Source organism: Triticum urartu, chromosome 6 (genome assembly GCF_003073215.2).
Source record: "Triticum urartu cultivar G1812 chromosome 6, Tu2.1, whole genome shotgun sequence".
In the NCBI taxonomy this organism is placed as follows: domain Eukaryota; kingdom Viridiplantae; phylum Streptophyta; class Magnoliopsida; order Poales; family Poaceae; genus Triticum; species Triticum urartu.
The window spans coordinates 350,466,037-350,485,617 of NC_053027.1; the positions used below are offsets into that span (position 1 = coordinate 350,466,037).

The 19,581-nt window shown below is 46.3% G+C and overlaps 1 protein-coding gene across 4 annotated transcripts in view; it reads left to right on the forward strand.

Annotated features, from left to right (window-relative positions):
* LOC125513468 (cyclic nucleotide-gated ion channel 1-like) overlaps nucleotides 1-19,581 on the forward strand; it is a 44,507-nt gene that overhangs the window by 4,913 nt on the left and 20,013 nt on the right. For all 4 annotated transcript variants that reach the window (XM_048678590.1, XM_048678591.1, XM_048678594.1 and 1 more), the window contains exons 3-7: nucleotides 39-567; nucleotides 1,211-1,423; nucleotides 8,325-8,602; nucleotides 8,690-8,801; nucleotides 18,556-18,792. In XM_048678590.1, coding sequence (XP_048534547.1) covers nucleotides 39-567; nucleotides 1,211-1,423; nucleotides 8,325-8,602; nucleotides 8,690-8,801; nucleotides 18,556-18,792 — 1,369 coding nt within the window. The remainder of the gene's footprint in view (nucleotides 1-38; nucleotides 568-1,210; nucleotides 1,424-8,324; nucleotides 8,603-8,689; nucleotides 8,802-18,555; nucleotides 18,793-19,581) is intronic.

Here is a 19,581-nt window from a genome sequence, read left to right on the forward strand (position 1 = left end):
TAGCCTTAGCTGTTTGTGTGTGTGTGTGTGTGTGTCAGGTTTCATGACTGGAGGTCAGAGTATTCTGTCGGTTCAGATAAGATAGTTTCAGAAGGAAGGCATACTGCATTTGACTCACTAAAGGATAAGACTCTAGGAGCCTTCTCATTCTTAGGGAACAGTTCACGCCCTGAAACCCTGAACAAATCAACACCAGAGGAAAGGAAGGCCAAAACAAGAGTTCTTGATCCTCAAGGGCCATTTTTGCAAAGATGGAACAAGATATTTGTGATATCATGTCTAATTGCAGTTTCTGTGGACCCACTATTCTTTTATATCCCAGTGATCGATGGTGTCAAGAACTGCCTATATCTGGACAAAAAGTTGGCAACCATTGCAAGTATCCTGCGCTTCTTCACAGACATCTTCTATTTGCTCCATATAATATTTCAGTTCAGAACAGGATTTGTTGCTCCTTCCAGAGTATTTGGTCGAGGTGTCTTGGTTGAAGACACCTTTGCAATAGCAAAGCGGTATCTAACTACATACTTTCTGATTGATTTTTTAGCTGTTATGCCCCTCCCTCAGGTACTTCGTATGCCATTTTCTGCATTAACCTGCAACAGTTGAACATCATGTGCTTCTTGTAGTTCTGATGGTTTTGTTAGGATCCAATAAGACTAGTTGTATGCATGCACTTTTGTACTAGTTTTCTGATGTATGATTTATTAGGAAGGCAGTAGGAACTGTTGCTGTTAGCTATTTTAGTGTACTTAAAATTTATGGGGCCTAATGGCCCAGAATGCACAAAGATATGGACTTATGGAGCATCTATGCAATCAAGCGCATCAACGAGATGAGATGTTTAGTGTGGTTATGCACAGTAATTATAACTGCTGATAACAGAACATCAACCAATGGAATGTTGTCCTCTGGGAATTATAAGAGACAATAATTACTTGGGGCATTCTGTATTTAAAATGCTGAGTTATAAGCTAATGCTGTACTATTCATTTACTTGGTATGATTGAAGCTTTGGGATACTTATAGAACATGCCAAAAAGGGCAGATACTTTCCACCTATGACATAAAAAAGAGGTTGAATGCAGTCACTGTTCTTAACTGGGTGATACTATTCTTAAATTTGAATGAAACAAATGCGGAATATTGCGTTTTTAGAATCTCTTTTGTCACAAATATGTAACAATAACGACATCATTTCAATAACCAGGTTTTTGTATTGTTAGTGCTACCCCATCTCAAAGATTCCAAGGTTATGGAGGCAAAAGATATACTGATGGTTATTGTTACATGTCAGTACGTGCCTCGGCTCGTTCGAATAATACCACTCTACCTTCAAATCACAAGGTCGGCTGGCATAATTACAGAGACCGCATGGGCTGGTGCTGCTTTTAACCTTTTAATTTATATGCTCGCTAGCCATGTAAGTGCTCCGCTCACTAATTAGTAAGAAGAATGCAAGTTAATTTATTTCCCTTTTCTGTCTCTAAACTTAATTAATAACATCGAATTCTGAATCCATGCTGATTTGAGTTCATTGTATATAGTTTTTTCTTGATGGTAAGAGCCTAAGTGGTAACCCAATAATTATTGCTTGATAAAACTTCTCTATTTGTGACCGAAGATAATTCCCGAACGAATTTTATCATGCGATCTCACATCAATACGGATAAATTAGTAGATACAGCTAGGGCGTGTTTGGTTGCCGTAGGAGCCGGGCCTGGTTAGCTCAGCCTGGCTCAACCCAGCCTGGTTGAAGGAAAACAGGCCAAAAGTCTGACATCTGCACATTGTTTGGTTGCCCGCATTTAGGCCTCTCGCATTAGGCTAGCAATTTTGGCATATCGATTGGTTGCTTGCATTGGCTCGGCTCACGCAACTACTCGGTGTTTGGTTCGATGCAACAACTATTGTCTGGTAACCTCTTCAACTTGTTGGCGGGGTTACCAACACACAACGGCGTGAAGAAACAATCATGCACACACAACAGAAGATAGTTTAAACCATAGCTAGCCGTAGTTTAAATAAAGTGCCACACTTAAACATATCAGTTCGGATGCAAAGCAGTACGATAAGAAACTAAACCAGATGGAGCATAGGAAGGGCAGTCCTAGACGTTGACGGTGAAGGCCTTGTCATGCTTGTTGCACTTGGTGACCACTTCAATGCCTTCGTCGTTGAAGACGATGACCTTGAGCATGTCCGGAGTGAGCAGCTTGAACGTCACCATGTAGCCGATCATGATCTGATGGATGGCGGCGAAGGGGGCCCAACCTTGATCGAGGGTCACCCTACCGTCCATCAGCCAGACAGTCACCTTCCATGAGCAGCCGGTGTTGGCCCTGAGCTTGAACTCTTGCGGCACCGCCGGGAAGTGCTTGGTGAAGTCCAGGGGCATCGGGATGCACTCAAGCTGAGGGGCAAGGATCACCTTGCAGGAGTGGGTTGGACCTCCCTCCTCATGGTAGTGGCCGTAGTTACGACACTTGCCGCAAGGGGGCTCCTCAGGCACCACATCCTCATCCGTGGCCACCTCCTCAGGCGTGGCCGGCTCAACCTCCATGGGCAGCACCACCTCCTTGCCCTTGTTGTCCGTGTCGATCTGCATTACGAAGAGCGCACATTATGAAGAGCACAAAGTTCCAAGGTTGATCGCCATTAAAACCTATCGTCCATAACCCCTTTATTTACCCATCCTCACGGTCACTACTTACCCGTCATCTCACTCAGTCATCTCTCTGTCTCTCACTCTCCCTCCTATCTACCGCCATGAACTCCAGCAGCAATCCCAACCTCTTCCCTTGGGGCATTGGATGGAGGGCTTTCTTCCTCGAGTGCTCGCTCGGTGACCGCACCAAGTTCGAGAACACCATGGAAGTCTGCTCCAACTTCACCAGCATGGCAAACATGCAAAAAGAGTTGGACGCGGTGCTGAAGAAGGCAACGCCGGAGGAGTTGAAGACGCTGATTCCTGACCTAGCGAAGGGCGCTATGTCGTCTGACATCTTCGCTGGGCCATGAATCAAGCCGACTTCGGCGACGCCCGACAGAGGTCAAGGGGGCCAAGTACATAGAGTACAGGCGTCCACACGACCATCGTGCCGCAACGTACTTCACGACATGGACTGTGGTGGCGGTGAAGGAGGAACAAGAAGCGGTGGCGATGGAGGTGGAAGAAGTTGCGGTGGCGATGGTTGTAAGGGCGCCGGAGCCAGGACACCGAAGCATGCCAATTGATCTGGACTCCGGCGAGCAAGAAGAGACGGTGGTGCAGCTCGAGGAGAAGAACAAGGGCAAGGGTAACCGCCGCTCCAAACGCCTCCAGGGTAGCCGAGGCTAAGATCTAGAACTACTGTGAAAGATTTTCCCCCAATACCCTTGTACTCAATCCCGATCGGTAACCTCAAATCCATCGGTGCCACAAACTCATGACGATGTTATGATCAATCCTATGGCTATTTACCTCGATTCCCCATTCCCCTAACGCGGATCGAACCTAAACGCGGATCGAATGCGAATGAGTACGTGAGGAGGTGAAAAAAGTGCTTACTGCCATTGTCGTGCCGGAGGTGATGATGCGGAAGCCGGTGGTCGCCTTGCTCTTCTCCGATCTGCTGCACGCCGTCGCTACCACCGCCGTCGGTGAGAGTGGGCAGAGGGGATACAAAGTGGTGAGGGGGCGGTGAGGGTAATAACTGCCGGCGCTTCGGGAAGCAACGCGGCTTCTCGAGCATGGCTCCGCGCGTGCAGTTCCCGCCGCTCACGTGCATCGAGCGGGCCTGGCTCTGGAGAAACTGCCAATTTGAGCTTTCCCAGCGAGACAAGCCCAGAGGTGCTTTAAAGTTAGTGCGATGCAGGCCCAATAGTGTATGCGGGCAACCAAACAGGCCGGATTCTTCCCGCGTGGGCTTGGTTGGACCTAATGCAGGCAACCAAACACGCCCATAAGGATTTGTTTTCGAAAAATATTCTCCTAGTGAGCATTCGAAATTTATGTTTGTGAACTTTGATTCCTCGAGGTAGTGCAAACAACAATGTCACATAGCAAAGCACATGGGATATTGTTTTTCTTTTTCTTTATGGAACACACAATGCATTTTATGATTATCACATGCTAAACCATATGCACAAACAATGAAATTGTCGTAGTGAGAAACATCTTGTCTTAAGCCGATGTCTTGGTAGATTAAAGGTCACTACTATGTGCAAATCAGTCCTTGTTTTTCACTCAGTTTTTATCATGTAAACTTGTTCTTCAAACTTCAAAGCAGAAACATGTCCCAACTTGTGAGATGAATCTATTTTTTTAACCTGCCGGAACTTTCTAAGATAAAATATGTAAAAGGTTCAAAATATTAGCAAGTTTATTCCTAAGCACAATGGTTCGCATGACATCGTGACCTTTTCGTCGACGGTGTTTCTTTGTTCGGCCAGGGCTAAAACACTTCAAATTACTTCAACCGACAACACAGTTTTTTTTACCCAGGTTCAGGCCACCGCGACATGTAACACCCTACGCCTGCTTGTGTTCTTGATCTATTGATTCCCTGCAGAAGGCGACACCTCTGCACCCTCGCCGAAGCAAGAGGAAGCTCCTTTGTCTTGATCGGCGATCAAGAAGCTCCTTTGTCTTGATCGGCGATCAAGACGGACGGTTGGAAGAGCCTTTCTTTAAAGGTTCCGACTGGGATCGGCTCCTGACGGGAAACCAGTCATGACAAGTGGTCAGCGATTCGGTTCACGTGGCGCTTCACGTGCAACATTTGCAGGCTGTCGAAATGCCGCTCCAGTTTCTTGACCTGGGCTTGGATGCTGCAATCCGTGGGTCTGAGCATTGCTACTCCTTGGACGTCTGGTTGATGAGTAGCTGTGGTACTCCTTGGACACCTGGTTGATGAGTAGTTGCGAGTCAGCTTTGACGAGTAGGCAACGGATTCCGAGGGGGACTGCGGCCCGGAGGCTGGCAAGCAGTCCCTTGTATTCGGCCATGTTATTGGTAGCATCCTTGAAAAGGAGTTGGTGTTACGTATTAGAGTTGTTCGCTCGTTGGAGAGGTGAGAACAATTGTAACCCCCGTGCCTAGGAGCGTGAAGGATCCACCGAAATGCATTGTCCAGTGCTCGTGATTCTCGTGCCCTGGGGCCGCGAATAGTTCTTCCACCTTGTCTTTGGGCACACGAGTCCATTCCACCACAAAGTCGGCAAGGGTGCAACTTTTGATGGCATGGGAGCTGATCAAATGAAGGTCAAACTCCCCGATCTCGATCGCCCATTCTACAATGCGGCCGATTGTCCCACGGTCGTGAAAGATGCGATCGAGCGGGAAGGATGTGACGACGGACACCTTATGGGCTTGGAAATAATGCTACAGCTTTCTTGATGCGACCAAGATCGCGTAGAGCAACTTCTGGATCTTTGGATTCCGCGACTTGGTATCACGCAGGACTTCACTGATAAAGTAGATAGGACGTTGTACAACCCGCCCCAGAGTCGGAGACGCTTCCTCGAGCTCTTTGGTTTGCTCGAGGTCGAATGAGAGCTTGGGCTCAGACACCAGCCTAGATGAGAGCTTGCTTGGGCTTGGTCGCCTGTTTTGGGTTGGAAAGGAGCATGGGTGGGTGGAAGCTCGGGCTCATGGGCCAATGTGGATGAGAGCTTGGGCTCAACCATTAGTTTGGGGCTGGAAGGGAGGTTGGGCCCGGCCATTGGCTCTAGGCTGGAGGGGAGCCTAGGCTTAGAGGTTTGCTTGATGATGGTTGTCTCCTTTGGATGCACTGGTAGCCCAGATCCGGCGCTAAGAGTTGATGCTGATTAAGCCGGGGATTCTGACCCATGTTTGGGCTCCGACGTCTCCTCCCGCTTCACCACCAGGACGACGCTTACGACATGGGGGGGGGGAGGGGGAGGGTGGCGGCGATGTACAACAACAGCGGTTCCTCAGGTCTTGGTGGCAACCGCTGTTGTTGAGAAGTGAGATACCGCTTGATATTCTGGAGCACCCGATCAGCCTCGGGGGTCCACTCGAAGGGACCCGACTTCTTGAGGAGCTTGAAGATGAAGAGGCCTCGTTGCCCGAGGTTGGGATGCTTTGACGCTTGGGAGTACCGGGTTAACCTCCCGTGCCAACAACTTGAGTTGTCTGACGTGAAGTGGGCATGCAAGCGCCCCCATGGATGCACGCCACAACCTTGGATCCGTGGGAGCTAAAGAAGTCGTCTTGGCCATGGCGAGCATCATCCTCGTCGTGTATGTGGCGGAGATGGCGCTTGTTCGTACAACCCTGTGCTGCGTTTCATGTCACGGCGTGCTCGGCGTCGATTATCGGCAAATGCCTTGGTGTCTCGCCAGTCCAAGAGGGCATGTCTATCGGAGAGGTGCTCAGGGCACCACTCGTTAGTCCATTTTTTGGGGGCATCAGCCTTCCTCTTGCTGTAGGGGGTGTCACGAAGATCCCCGGCACGTACAAGAACGGAAGCAGTGATCGTGAGGTGGGGCCTGGAGCGGTGTTCTTGGTCCCGTCAAGCGAGGCTTGGCGGGCACAGCGATGGAAGACCCTTGTTGGTGCCGGGGCGGGAGGACACAAGTCTTGTTTGAACGCGGGGGCCTCTTGGCGACGGGCGATGCCCATCAACCCGACAATTTTCTGGAGCCAAAAACTCCTAGGAGACTCCTCCATCAGAACGGGAAAGTGCTGAAGGACACACGCGTTATGTAGCGCGGACGCTTGGGTTCCGTATTCGAACTCTGCCAGCAACGTGCCGACCAGTGAGTGCCCAAAGGGAGCCGGCTGCCGGATGGTGCAACGCCGTCCGAGGGGGCTTCGCCAGCTGCGCCGGAGTGCTTCGGTCTTTGCGCGGATGAGGACATGGTTGATGAAGATGATCTGAAGAGACCTGAAGCCTTAGCCCCCTAGTTGGCGCGCCAGATGTCGACGGGGAATTCGTCGATATTGAAGACCTGGGAGATCCCTCTTTTCTTTGTTCAGCCAGGGGCAAAAACACTTCAAATCACTTCAGCAAAGAACATGTTTTTTTTTACCCAGGTTCAGGCCACCGCGAGGTGTAACACCCTACGTCCTGCTTGTGTTCTTGATCTGTTGATGTTGATATGTATGATTACAGGATGAACTCTTCCTCTCTTTTTTCCTCTGAAGTGTTGAGCGCTAGTCTACTGTAGAGCTATGCTTCTCCAAAATGTGAACCCTTTGCATGGCTTTGGTCCCCCCCTTATAAAAAGACGGGGGGCACCACAATGGCCTGCTACAAAATATGTCACAAACAAACTGAACAGTGTAGTCTGCACAGCCCATGCGGGTCCGTCAGAAAATAGATTGGCGTGCACAGGTGGTGTTTGACAAAAACAAGTCGCCCATCCGCCCACAGCTCGCAGGGCCCCATCCATCAGTGGTGGAGAGACGTGCCGCCCCCAATTGGGTTTGTAGTCAGAAAGGTGGGTTGCGCCTGTCACTTTTCTGATACATGGCAGGCTGTATCGCCTCAGAATGATGCGAACCGGCTTACTGTTCATCGTATCGTAGGTATGCAGGTAACATTTAATGTGCCGGTCGGCCCTTGGGTTCGAACCAAAACCCGAAGAGAGCCAGTCAGACCTGTATTGATACTTCACCAGTTGGTGGGTCCCCCGAAGGGCCCACAAGAGCAGAGCTGGTACTCGGGGGAGTTCGGGTGGTCGGAAAGGACCCCAACCACCTTCCTGGGTTTCTTGCACGCCGGATGCCTTTGTGCTTGGGGAGCCCACAGCAAGGTTTCCCTCCCTTTCCTTGAGCTTCGTGGTGCTGTGTTAGGCCCATCTTTAGCGGGCCTGGGGGACCCTGTTTCCCGTATCGCTGACACTTTTGGATCATATATCTGGAATATCTGATCTGGTTTGATGGTGATTTGGAAACGTTGAGGCGCTGAACATCTTATCCAATCAAATACTGTTTTTTCTCGAAAGAGAACTGCAGAATGGAGATTATGTGGCACAATCCTCTCCCAGCTGACTTAGCAGCACTTGTGTGTGCAACTGGACTGTATTTCTGATTCTCCCAAGATTATATGATCTGCTATCCTTTCCCTAAAAAAAACTGTAGGAGAAGCCCTGTAGGTGGTGGGGTTGTACGTCCACTCCTAAGCAAATACTAGTTCACTAAGCAATATCTTCCCGAATAACTTAATGATTTTAAATCAGCCTGTATACTATGATGATTAATTTCTTCACAAGAGGGTTAATCTCTAGATGACTTGCAATTATTTGCATATATTTGGTTAGCTGATAGCCATACTCAAGATACTAAGAAGGGCTGATACTGTAACTGCTTGTAGGTGTTTGGAGCCCTTTGGTACCTTCTTTCCATTCAGCGAGAAGATACCTGCTGGAGAAAAGAATGTGGCAAGATAAACTGTAACTTTGCATCTTTATATTGCGGGAGTAATACAGCTAGAGACAATATTTTCCTGCAAAATGTCTGTCTGACAAATGGCAGCGACGATATAGACCCAACCTTTGGAATTTACCTACCGGCTCTCCGAACTGTTTCACAATCGACGAGTTTCTTTGAGAAATTTTTCTATTGCTTTTGGTGGGGTCTGCAAAGTCTAAGGTTTAGCCCCTCCCCTAACTATTTTTGTACTCCATCAAGGAATGTTGAATTCGATATTGTATTTATGTATTGGTTTACCTATCGCAGCTCTCTTGGTCAAAATCTGAAAACAAGCACTTACACATGGGAGAATTTGTTTGCTGTTTTTGTCTCGATATCGGGTTTAGTCTTATTTGCCCTTCTTATTGGTAATGTGCAGGTATGTATTTACTATGGATGCCAACTTTTGTTGTTATGTTTATTGTTGGATTAAGTGGTAATGGCTGCAATACTCATAACCCCTTTTAGCTATTTTTTTTGTTCATGTTGATGTGTTTCTCTGGCATGCTAAAATCACAATTATGAAATCTAGGTCGCTTTTCCTTGCACCCCAGCTTCGCTCCGTCCTAGTCCTTATCTCACTGTGCCATCTACCCAGAGTATATGATTTCGTTCTGTCCTAGAGCTCCTCTTTTGTACTCCTGGGAGTATGTACTCCCACCCTTAGGCTAATGTTCGGTTGCAGGGGATTAGTTCCACTAAGGGATTGGGTGATCCCCACTTGGCCACTCGACCAATTCGGTTGCTGGGGGGTTGAATCTCTGCCACTATGAGATTCCTGCTAACATCTCCCATTTGGTTAAACCCTATGTACCATTTGCATTGGTAAACCAAGTTTAACTATCAGATGTTATCTACATGGATCAAGATTTTGTGCCAACCACCACAAATTATTCATGCACAAGAAGTTGACAAGTACATAAGCAGTAAAACCAGCACAAGAAAGATAGAGAGAACAATAATGCGAAGTTATATCAATTCTAACTTCCTTCCATGAGAACAGCAATGTAGAGAGCAACAATACTCCCAGCACAACAGAGCATACCACAAACCAATACAAGACAAGTTCATAATTTTGCCAATTAATTATTTAAGGGCTGGACCAGCTCGTGCACCTGAACAAAGGTATTGATACACACGTCAACGTAATGAATTGTTTAAAAAAATAAGTGCATGAAAGACGCTTCTTTTAATTGATACTACTTCCGTCCGGATTTTTTAGTCCCGTGAGCAGGTTAGGCACGTCCTGATTTAAAAGGCCACATGCAAAACGCTCGTTCTTTTCTATTGGTCGGTGCTCTCGGTAGTTATTGCCAACGGCGGCATGCAGCAAGGTGAGTGGATAGTCATTTGCATGCAGCCAACGCATGCTTTTTGTTTTGCGAGCGGCCGCAGCGCATTAAGAGGAGGAACAAACAGAGAATTAATGGGACACGGAGAGGGATTTTACACGCCATGGTTGGTTAGACTCTTGTGGGTTACTATGCGCTGAGACGTCTTGGTACCTGCGTTTTGGTCTGGGGGGCATTAAACATGGACGGAGGTAGTAGTAAAGAAAAGCAATCAACGACTATACCGAAGATGTTGCCAACACGGAAATTCAGAATCGCGTGACACAAAAAAGAGAAAGCAGTAGAGATCACACGAGGGAACCAAATCCAGAATGACAATGGATAGACACTAGAGTCTGGTAATTTTAAATAACAGGTGACACGAATTCTTTTAACATGCATAACATGGTAAATGGTGCTTAATTTACAACAGCACTACAGCATGATACTTGTTTCAATTGGATATTGAGGGGATAGCAAGACTTTACATGACTCTTCTAGCTACAACAGTGATAGCTATTGTATTATTTCTGAAAATTAATTCCAATTACAAACAGAGAACAACCTAATGTTCCTTAAATTTTATTTTGCCTTGGAGTCCTTTTGGCTTGTAAATCTGAACTCATGTGCAGGTGATTAACCTCTACCCAAGACCATACAGATCAAGCTAGTTACTAATCAACACTACCTAGGACCATATAGATCAAGTTAGTTTCTAATCAACACTACCCAGGAGGCCAGGACTAATATCTCAAACTAATTAACTAATCACCACACTGAGAAGAACACTGCTTCCAGTAGGGATGAAAACGGCGCGGAAACGGACGGAACTGGGTCCTACCATATTTGTTTTCATATTATTTTACAGAAGCGGAAACGAATACAGAAACCCCGGAAATGAATATGGAAACAGATACTACCAGAAACAAACACGAAGCGAACACAGAGCGGACATGGAAATAAAACTGTGTGTTGATCGGAACTTAAAACCCCCTTGAATCATAGAGAAATACAGACAGAAAACAAACAAATTGATGGAATTCTTAACATGGCTACAAAATAATATGGTTGTGTTGGTAACATAGGGTAGTATTGTAGTAGTACATGACAATTCCGTATAGAGTCTAGCTGAGTATGTGTGCGGTAGTAAAAGTTGGTACTCACATGGTACGTTTTGCTCATTCTACTCATTGTGTCATTGTGTGTTGTTTGGTAGTTGGGCTACAAAGCAGCCATGGGCCTATAGTAGAAACGAAAATTTCATATTAATGGAAATACCATTTTGTTTTTGTTTCCGTTTCCACATGAAAAATTCCATTTCCATTTTCGTTTTGCAAATTTCCGTTTCCGTTTTCATATTTCCTCTCCATTTCCATTTTTCCTCCGAAAAAGTGAAAACTTTCCACTCCATTTTCATCCCTAGTTTCCAGTTTGTCATGATCACCACACTGAGAAGAACACAGCCTCCTTGCATGTTGTAGAGTCAATTCCTCTTGAACCATAGGCTCACAAGCGGCCACGCGAGTGCGTCCTAGACGCTGGCATGAACCATGAGTGTCCCATATAAGTTCAAGCTGGGTTCTTGTGCGCTGCTGCCCGCATATGTACTAGACTGACATACGCTGTTGTGTGTTTGATGGAGCAGCGAGCTGGGTTCACGTCTCATCTTGATTGGCAGATAGCCAAAGAATTAGCAGATGATACTATTGTAGATCATTTTTCTTTGAGTTTTGATCACATCGAATGCATAGAACACAATAACTCAAATAAACTAATAAAAAGTGGATTTGTACTTGGACTGATACCTCGATGATGAAACGTGAAAGGATGCGATGATATGAGAGAAAGGATGGTTGTTGACGCCAGTGTTGCCACTGCAGATAGCTGATCAAACGACGCAGCCGCTTCTCGTCCCCGCCACCACCACAACCACTGCTCACCAAGTTATGTACGTGGGGACGTGATGGATATGCATAGAATTAGAACCCCAGAGCATGTCTTCTTTGGTTCCGAAAGATGAAATAACCTAATAGACGAGGGAAGCCATCAAGACTTGAAACTATTCGTATTTTCACCCCTAACAATTTGGAACTACTTTTCAAAATCCACGTGATCCCTTCCATGGGATTTACTTGGATTAAATAATTTGATGCTAAATAGGTATTGAATGCTAGAACCTAACAGTGCTACTAAACAACAAGTGGCTGGTAATACGTACACCTTCATCACCCAGGATGCAGAATAAGTTATTCTTCACCCGAGGTAATCTTACGATCGCTTTCTAAATAAATTATGTTTAGAATATAAATAGTTACGTGCAGATTGATTCAATATGTAAAATTTGGTTTTAAAAAAATAAAAATATAGTTATAAGACCAGAAAAATCACATTTTATGTATGGTTTACACTATGTTTTTACATTCATAATTTTACGTAACATAAAATATTTTTTACGGCGAGTACATATTTTCTTACGTTCTCTTTTTATGTATGAAATAAGACAAAATTTACGAAACATAAAAATACAGTGCATTGATGTCAAAATAGAGAGGGGTGAAGAATAACTATTCCTCAACCAGGGTGACGAATAGCGTGACCCTATATATATATATATATATAGGAAGTTAGCAATATGATATGGGTATTTTGTAGGCGTACTCATTTGTATGTGTAACTGTGAAGGTATTAATTAAAGTTTGATAACAAGTTAAATGCTTGGGCAAATGTGAAATTAAACCGACAAACTGCAGTTGTAGGGTTTGACTTTTTTATTCCAAATTCTTGATATAGTGATTGGTAAACACAAGCGGAACATCTATATTTTCGTAATTTACTCTCTCGAAGTTAGATATCGAGTGGTTCTTGAAGTGTTGATATCCCTTGTAATTCTTGTTTGGATCTCCTTGAATTAGTTTTCCACGGAAATCAGATATAACTTGAAATGAGCATTCATTATCCACATATATTAGTTAAAAGTATTAAAACATCATCTTAATGTATTAAGCTATCAAAGCAAATCGCAAAGGCTGTTAGAATAAATCCGAGGCATACCGTCGATCATCCAAAGACCAAGCAATAACACGAGCACGACACCGAGATTTGTTAACGAGGTTCACCGATATGGCTACATCCCCGGGGCCTGACTACGGGTGCTCCTCCCTGTGACACCGTCACAATACCGCACACCGACCACCCAGGCGCCGCCACACGCCGTTGGCTCCCCCTTGCGTGCCTGTGCTATTATGTTGGCATAGGTTACATCGTGTGTCTACCCCCGCTATATATGAGAGGCCTAGGATACAAGTGTCCTATTAGGACACGACTCCATATCCTATATAAACACAATACAACTACAAGTCCAACTGTAACCTGCCTTGTACACAATATTCGACACAACTCCAACAAACTCCACCTTGGCGAATATTCTCCACCACCTTGAATTCGTCAATGCGTCAAACTTCCATGTACATTGGACTTGAGCTTATCCCATGAGTACCGCTGCTACTCCAAAGACTCCATATGACTCCACCTGCAACTTGTAGTCCCTTTTTTATTCCTTGACCACAGTTAATACTCGAGCAAAATTAAGTTCCTTGTTAGTCAATTTGTGCTCCCAACTTTCAGAGTTTCCGTCCGATTCCATCACACACTGATCACTGACCTGCGTGCAAGTGAACAACTCACATATTAGGTATCACACATAAGAGTTACCTGAACTCAACATCACCGCTCCTTTCTTGACCGCTTGTCTGAAACATGAAGGAATTTCACTGTTGCTTGTAGTCATCCCGAGTCAAATTCGCAGTTGTCTCATCACATGTATGACCACCAGAGCCCTGGCCCGTCTCCATGCCCCGTGCGTACCGCACGCGGTACGCACGCCTCACCGCTATTACCACGTCGAGCCTCCGCTATCCCGATCGAATCTCAAGGGTCACAAACCCACACCACTCAACCCCCACTGCAGAGTACCACCGATCATCACCGACCGATGACAAGTTTCACGCTTTCATCAGACCATTGGGCTCCAATTCGAACTACGTGCCACTTGCTTTTTTCCCGCTGAATAGGCTTCGACTCTCTGAGCTCTTATGCCGTAGCCTCTCAATCAGCACCAAGTGAAGTCCTCCAGACTCCAGCTCCACCTTCAACATGACTCCATGGTAGATGATCAGTCCACCCATGCGCCCCGTCAACTTCAAGCTCCGTGTATACATCACCTTGAATCAACCCCGCGCCATAGTTTTGTCGAAGCCGCACAAGCCCTCGGGCATGCGCCACGTGTTTCCACACCCCAGAAGTCAGTCACCATCAGCATCACGCTCCTATGTCGTCATCGCCGATCCCACCATCGTCTTCTGTACCAACCGACTCGCGTCGATCCTTCAGACTATCTAGTCCGACCAGGCTCCCAGATCATTCCATGAATTTCCATCCATCACATGATAACACCATCATAGCTGTCATGACTTTCTGCAACACCTTCAAGCATCCATGTTGTGCCAACGAATCGTTCACTCTTGTTTGCCATAACCCAAGGCTTCCAGTTCCGTAAACTTCTTCACCTCAAACCTGATGCCCGATGGCGTCATGATTCTTTGTATAGCTGACCTTGTGAAAAAATAACCGAGCTTCCAACACGTGCTCAAGTACACTAGATGCACCAGTAGCAAATTCGTACAAAAAATCCTTCTACTCACGTGCATTAGCTCCCAGGCACAAATTCCAATGCTAGTAATTGCTTTGCCAAAACCTCCTGCTACCCAATGGAATAGAACGATGGATCTTTTCTTCCGCTGAATCGATCTGCTGCCTTGTGCTGTCATAACGAGGACTCGGTCCTCTTTTTGTCCAAAACAAATCTCAGTCCGACTGCACGCACCTGCAGCAACGCTAGCCCTGCCTGGGTCTCGTTGCCTGGCTTTGTACGCTCCATCCAGCTGGCCCATCTGGTCCACAGCGCCCACACGTCGGCCTTGGCCTGCACAAGGCCAGCCTCCCAGCTGCCAGACGATCCCACGAGCATGTACCTGCGCCCCCTGATCGCCCGATCGACCGCGATCCATCTGATCGACCGCCGCACATCCCGCGTGCGCATGCGTTCCACTGCCACGCCCCGCCGCCACGGCCATGCGTATACTCGCCTGTTGTTGATGCCGCAACTCGCCGAGATCAGTCACGTAACTCTTCTGATTGCCTTTTTCCGATCACGCCGAGAACCACGACGATGGCCGGCTGCATCTCAGATTCGATCCTTCTTCTAAATCAACAATCCACGATCTCCGAATAACCTAGCTCATGATACCACTTGTTAGAATAAATCCGAGGCATATCGTCGATCATCCGAGGACCAAGCACACACGAGCATGACACCGAGATTTGTTAACGAGGTTCACTGATATGGCTACATCCTCGGGGCCTGACTACGGGTGCTCCTCCTTGTGACACCGTCACAATACCGCACACCGGCCACCCGGGCGCCGGCACACGCCGCCGGCTCCCCCTTGGGCGCCTGTGCTATTATGTTGGCATAGGTTACATCGTGTGTCTACCCCCGCTATATATGAGAGGCCTAGGATACAAGTGTCCTATTAGGACACGACTCCATATTCTATATAAACACAATACCGAAAAAGGCTTTCGCCCCGCTTTATAAATAAAGCAAACCACAGAGCACAGAGTCCACAAGGTACCACCGAACAACACACACACACAACCCCACCGCAGGCAAGGTCCAACAGACACGCACAAGAATACTACACAAGGTTCAGCTGTGGGCACAACATAACAAGCCCAACGAAGAAAAGAAGCACGCACAACACATAAACGGCGGTGGCAGCGAGGAAGAGAAGATCTAATCCTGCTCTGGGGGTGGTGGGGGAAGCGGAGGAGCCATCCGGAGAGCCATCACGCAAAGCTGGGTGATGATGGAGGTGATGGCGCCTCTCTCCCTGGGGCGGCTAAGCGGCCGCCAAAGCTGCAAGTAACCAGACCATTTGAACAAAGCGGCCGCCAACTGTAACCTACCTTGTACACAATATTCGACACAACTCCAACAAAGGCAATGTACTCAGAGTCATCACCCATGATGATCATGTCATTGACATAGTGGTGGACAAAGAGTCACTTGCCGTAAAACCAACAGTAGTTAAAATTGAGGCGGGGCACTAAAACCAGGCACAAGGGGCTTGCTTAAGGCCATATAGAGAGCGGGGAAGACAGAATACCGTACCGCGAGGAACAAAATGCCTCACGCAGCTCAACATTAATAAGTGACATCAGGTTGAGATACAAATCAGTGGCGAACAAATGCCACATTGAGAAGGGGTGCAGACAATGGTCATGTGGGCCACATGTGCAAATTTCCCATTGTAGTCATGACCGTGTCCCTTAAAGCCACGGGCTGATGGGCCACAAGACGAACCTTGTAGACCCATTACAAGTGATGGGACGAACACAGGGAGGAAACAAACAAGATTGACGTGCCAATGCGATCAAGAGCAGCAAGCTCCTATGCCATGGCATGCTGCCATTTGGGATGAATAATATAGCATCACGATAAGAAGTTGTCTCAAGAAGAGCAACGCTAACAAAGCTATAGCGGTCAACAACCAGAAGTGGATGAGCACAAAAGCCATAAGTAGGCTCAGGAGGAGGCTGTGCATCGCCAACAGAAGGAGACGTAGTAGTCGATGAAGATGGCTCATCGGTCGAAGATGGCGCCTCAGGAGAAGGCGGCACGTTTGGAGTAGGCACAACGGAGGAATCCTTGGTAAGTGGACGACAAGCGTATTAGAAGGGAAAGTAGAGTCAAATACAAGGAACCATCGGTGGAGTCTCAGGTGACGAATGAGGTGAGGACTGCTGCGAGGGGTCCACAACATGAGTAGTCTCAGGGGATGAACGAGGTGGGGACTGCGGCGAGGGGTCCACATAGGAGTATGTGCAGACACAATGGGATGGGTGGACAAGGGCAAAAGACAACTGACATGATCCCAACACTATAGCCTTTGTGCTCAACATTGTATCCTAAGAAGACACTAAATGGAGCCGTCGGGTTGGTGCACTCATGGGGGCCAAGAAGAATGAAACAAACACAACCAAGCAAACAAAGCACCCAGTAGTCAGGAGAACAACCAAAAAGATGCTCAAGAGGGATGCCACCCTGCAGAGCAGAAGAAGGCAGAGTGTTGATGAGACAGTTGGAAGTGGAGACAGGTAGAACTGCAGTGGCGGAAGGAGGTGCTGCAGCAAGGTTCCCTGCTCTCATTCTCTCCCTATCTCTACATTTGCTTCTTTCTCCCGCTCTGCCGAGCTGAAGAAGGCGGAGTGTTGATGAGATAGTTGGAAGTGGAGACAGGCAGAACCGTGGTGGCGGAAGGAAGTGCTGCAGCAAGGTTCCCTGCTCTCTATCTCTCCCCATATCTGTACATTTGCTTCTTTCTCCTGCTCCTCTGTTCTTCATCTCTCTCCCTTTTTGCTTCTTTCCTGTGTCAAAGCTTTTCGCGTCGCACATCTTTCCAAATCTCCAGTTGCGTGGGCTGAGCAGCTCACTTTTCCCTCCCAATTTCTAGTCTCTTGATTCAAAATAAACGAGTAGTCTGGAGTACTCAGCAATTAGTCTCACTACCGCCCGACTGCACAAATTAGTCAAGTTTTTCAGCCTAGTCAACAGTGAAGTTACGACTCGTATACTACTCTCTTGACTAGTCTAGACTAGTCGATCGACTCACAATCTTATTGCATTTTGCAATAATCTGGATTTGCTACCCCGCGTGTGTAGTTTACGCCCTAGATCCAGCATACGTTCTGCCTCTGAGATTCACATATTTTCTTTCTCTACACTATGCAACAGCATACTCTTTATGAACTAATGAATGTCTAGCTTGTATTAATCCATTTCCATGCATGAAGTCAGTGAAAATGAATTTGCATTCAGTGATAGTCGAATCTAAACCACATTGACCATATCCTTTTTTTTTTGAGATGCATTGACCATGTCCTAGACAGTTCACATGACAATAACAATCTCATTCATCTGTACTTATTTGGAGGAGCTATCACAATGCTATAGTTACATTTGTATACACAAATGTTCCAAGATCCCAAGTTACCTAGCTCCTTGAAGAAAAAGCTTTGCATCCAGAGATTTAGAATGGACAAAGGCTAACATGCCATAGATTATATACGCTATAGTTCCAGGGGATTAGTTGAGTTCCAGCACCAAATACTGAAATATATAATATGAAGCCATTCTCTACAACCTGTCCGCTGCAGAACACACATTCTGCATTTTCAGCTTCGATATTCTTCAAGTTCTAGACATAAGTTTTATATATCTAAGTACTAGGTGCACGTCCATGCTCTTAGCCCTGTAGAAGAATCTAGACTAGTAGCCCCACGGTGGACACCATGATCATCTTAGCTGCTAACAAGAGCTGGTACAATAGGAACTTGGTTATTCTCAAAATATATCAAAGGACAACTATAACATAAACTTTTAACATTTTATTGGAGTAATTTTGGAAGCTATTCAAGTAACTGTTCCAGTAAATTCCATAATTTAAATGTTCTAGCTGATCCATATTTAGATATAGTCATTTCTGATTTCTCCTTATAGCGGCTTTTGAGTATTTGCTCGTTAGGCTGTTAAATGTATTGATTTCATATGTGAAAACAGTATCCTAGTTTTTTTTAAGGTGTAACCAGAATAGCCATTTTAGTTATCTAATCAGTAACCAGCTATGTTGTGCAAGGGAACCATACTTCTCCTAATTTTCTATTTTGACTTGAATTTTCTAGACATATTTACAATCAGCCTCTGTGCGGATAGAAGAAATGAGAGTGAAAAGACGTGACACAGAGCAATGGATGGCACATCGATTACTTCCTGAGAACCTCAAGGGGCGAATATTGCGTCATGAGCAATACAGATGGCAAGAAACAAGAGGGGTTGATGAAGAGGGCCTTCTTATGAATCTTCCCAAGGATCTTAGGAGGGAGATAAAACGACATCTTTGTCTATCACTTCTCATGAGGGTATTTTCTCAATCTTTACATGGTTATACTATATTTGCAAATCCTCGTCTCAAGTATGCCTGTCTCGAGATCACACTTAACGTAGTGGTCATACATTGTTTCAATGGAAATATAGAAACATGCCAATGCAAAGTTTAAAGTTCTAAAAATGATATCGGATGTTGTTGCCATGACAGAGTTTTCCGTTCAATGTTGAGGTTTGCACACTGATTGCTCATGTGCCTAGACAGTTGATTAGTTGCTTTCGTTGGTGGTTCTCAGTCAGCCTGGTCGTGGGTTGGTGCAATAGAACGGGTCAGTTGTGCTAGTAGGGATAACTTAGTCCATGTCCGCACGTATTTGGCTAGTGGGATGGCACGAGGCCTAAGGATCTCCATGGGTGTTTAGCTCCGGCCGTTATGGCCACTATGTATTCCCAAATAGAAGGATAAATGAGAAACAAAAAGTTGTGCGATTGTATGCAGCACAAAAAAATAATCCTGTGTGCTTTCGTCCCCAAACCCAAAACCTCTCTTCCTTTGTCCCGGTGACCGTCGGAGGCCTGCTGATATTTTGTATCAGAGCCTCGTTGCTTGTGGTTCTGTGAAGATGACTGGAGGTCCGAGCAGTCCAAGGTCGAAGCCCAATGCCCCTCATGCTAAGATCACCGACGGGAAAGACAATGGCAGTGGCACGCTCGTGGTGCAGCGCGTCTTGTGTGATTCAGGCGGATTGACCACATAGTCGATGGGTTTCAAACATTGTGAGATAGTTCGGTACCTATCTACCGTTGGTGTTAAAGGGAGAACA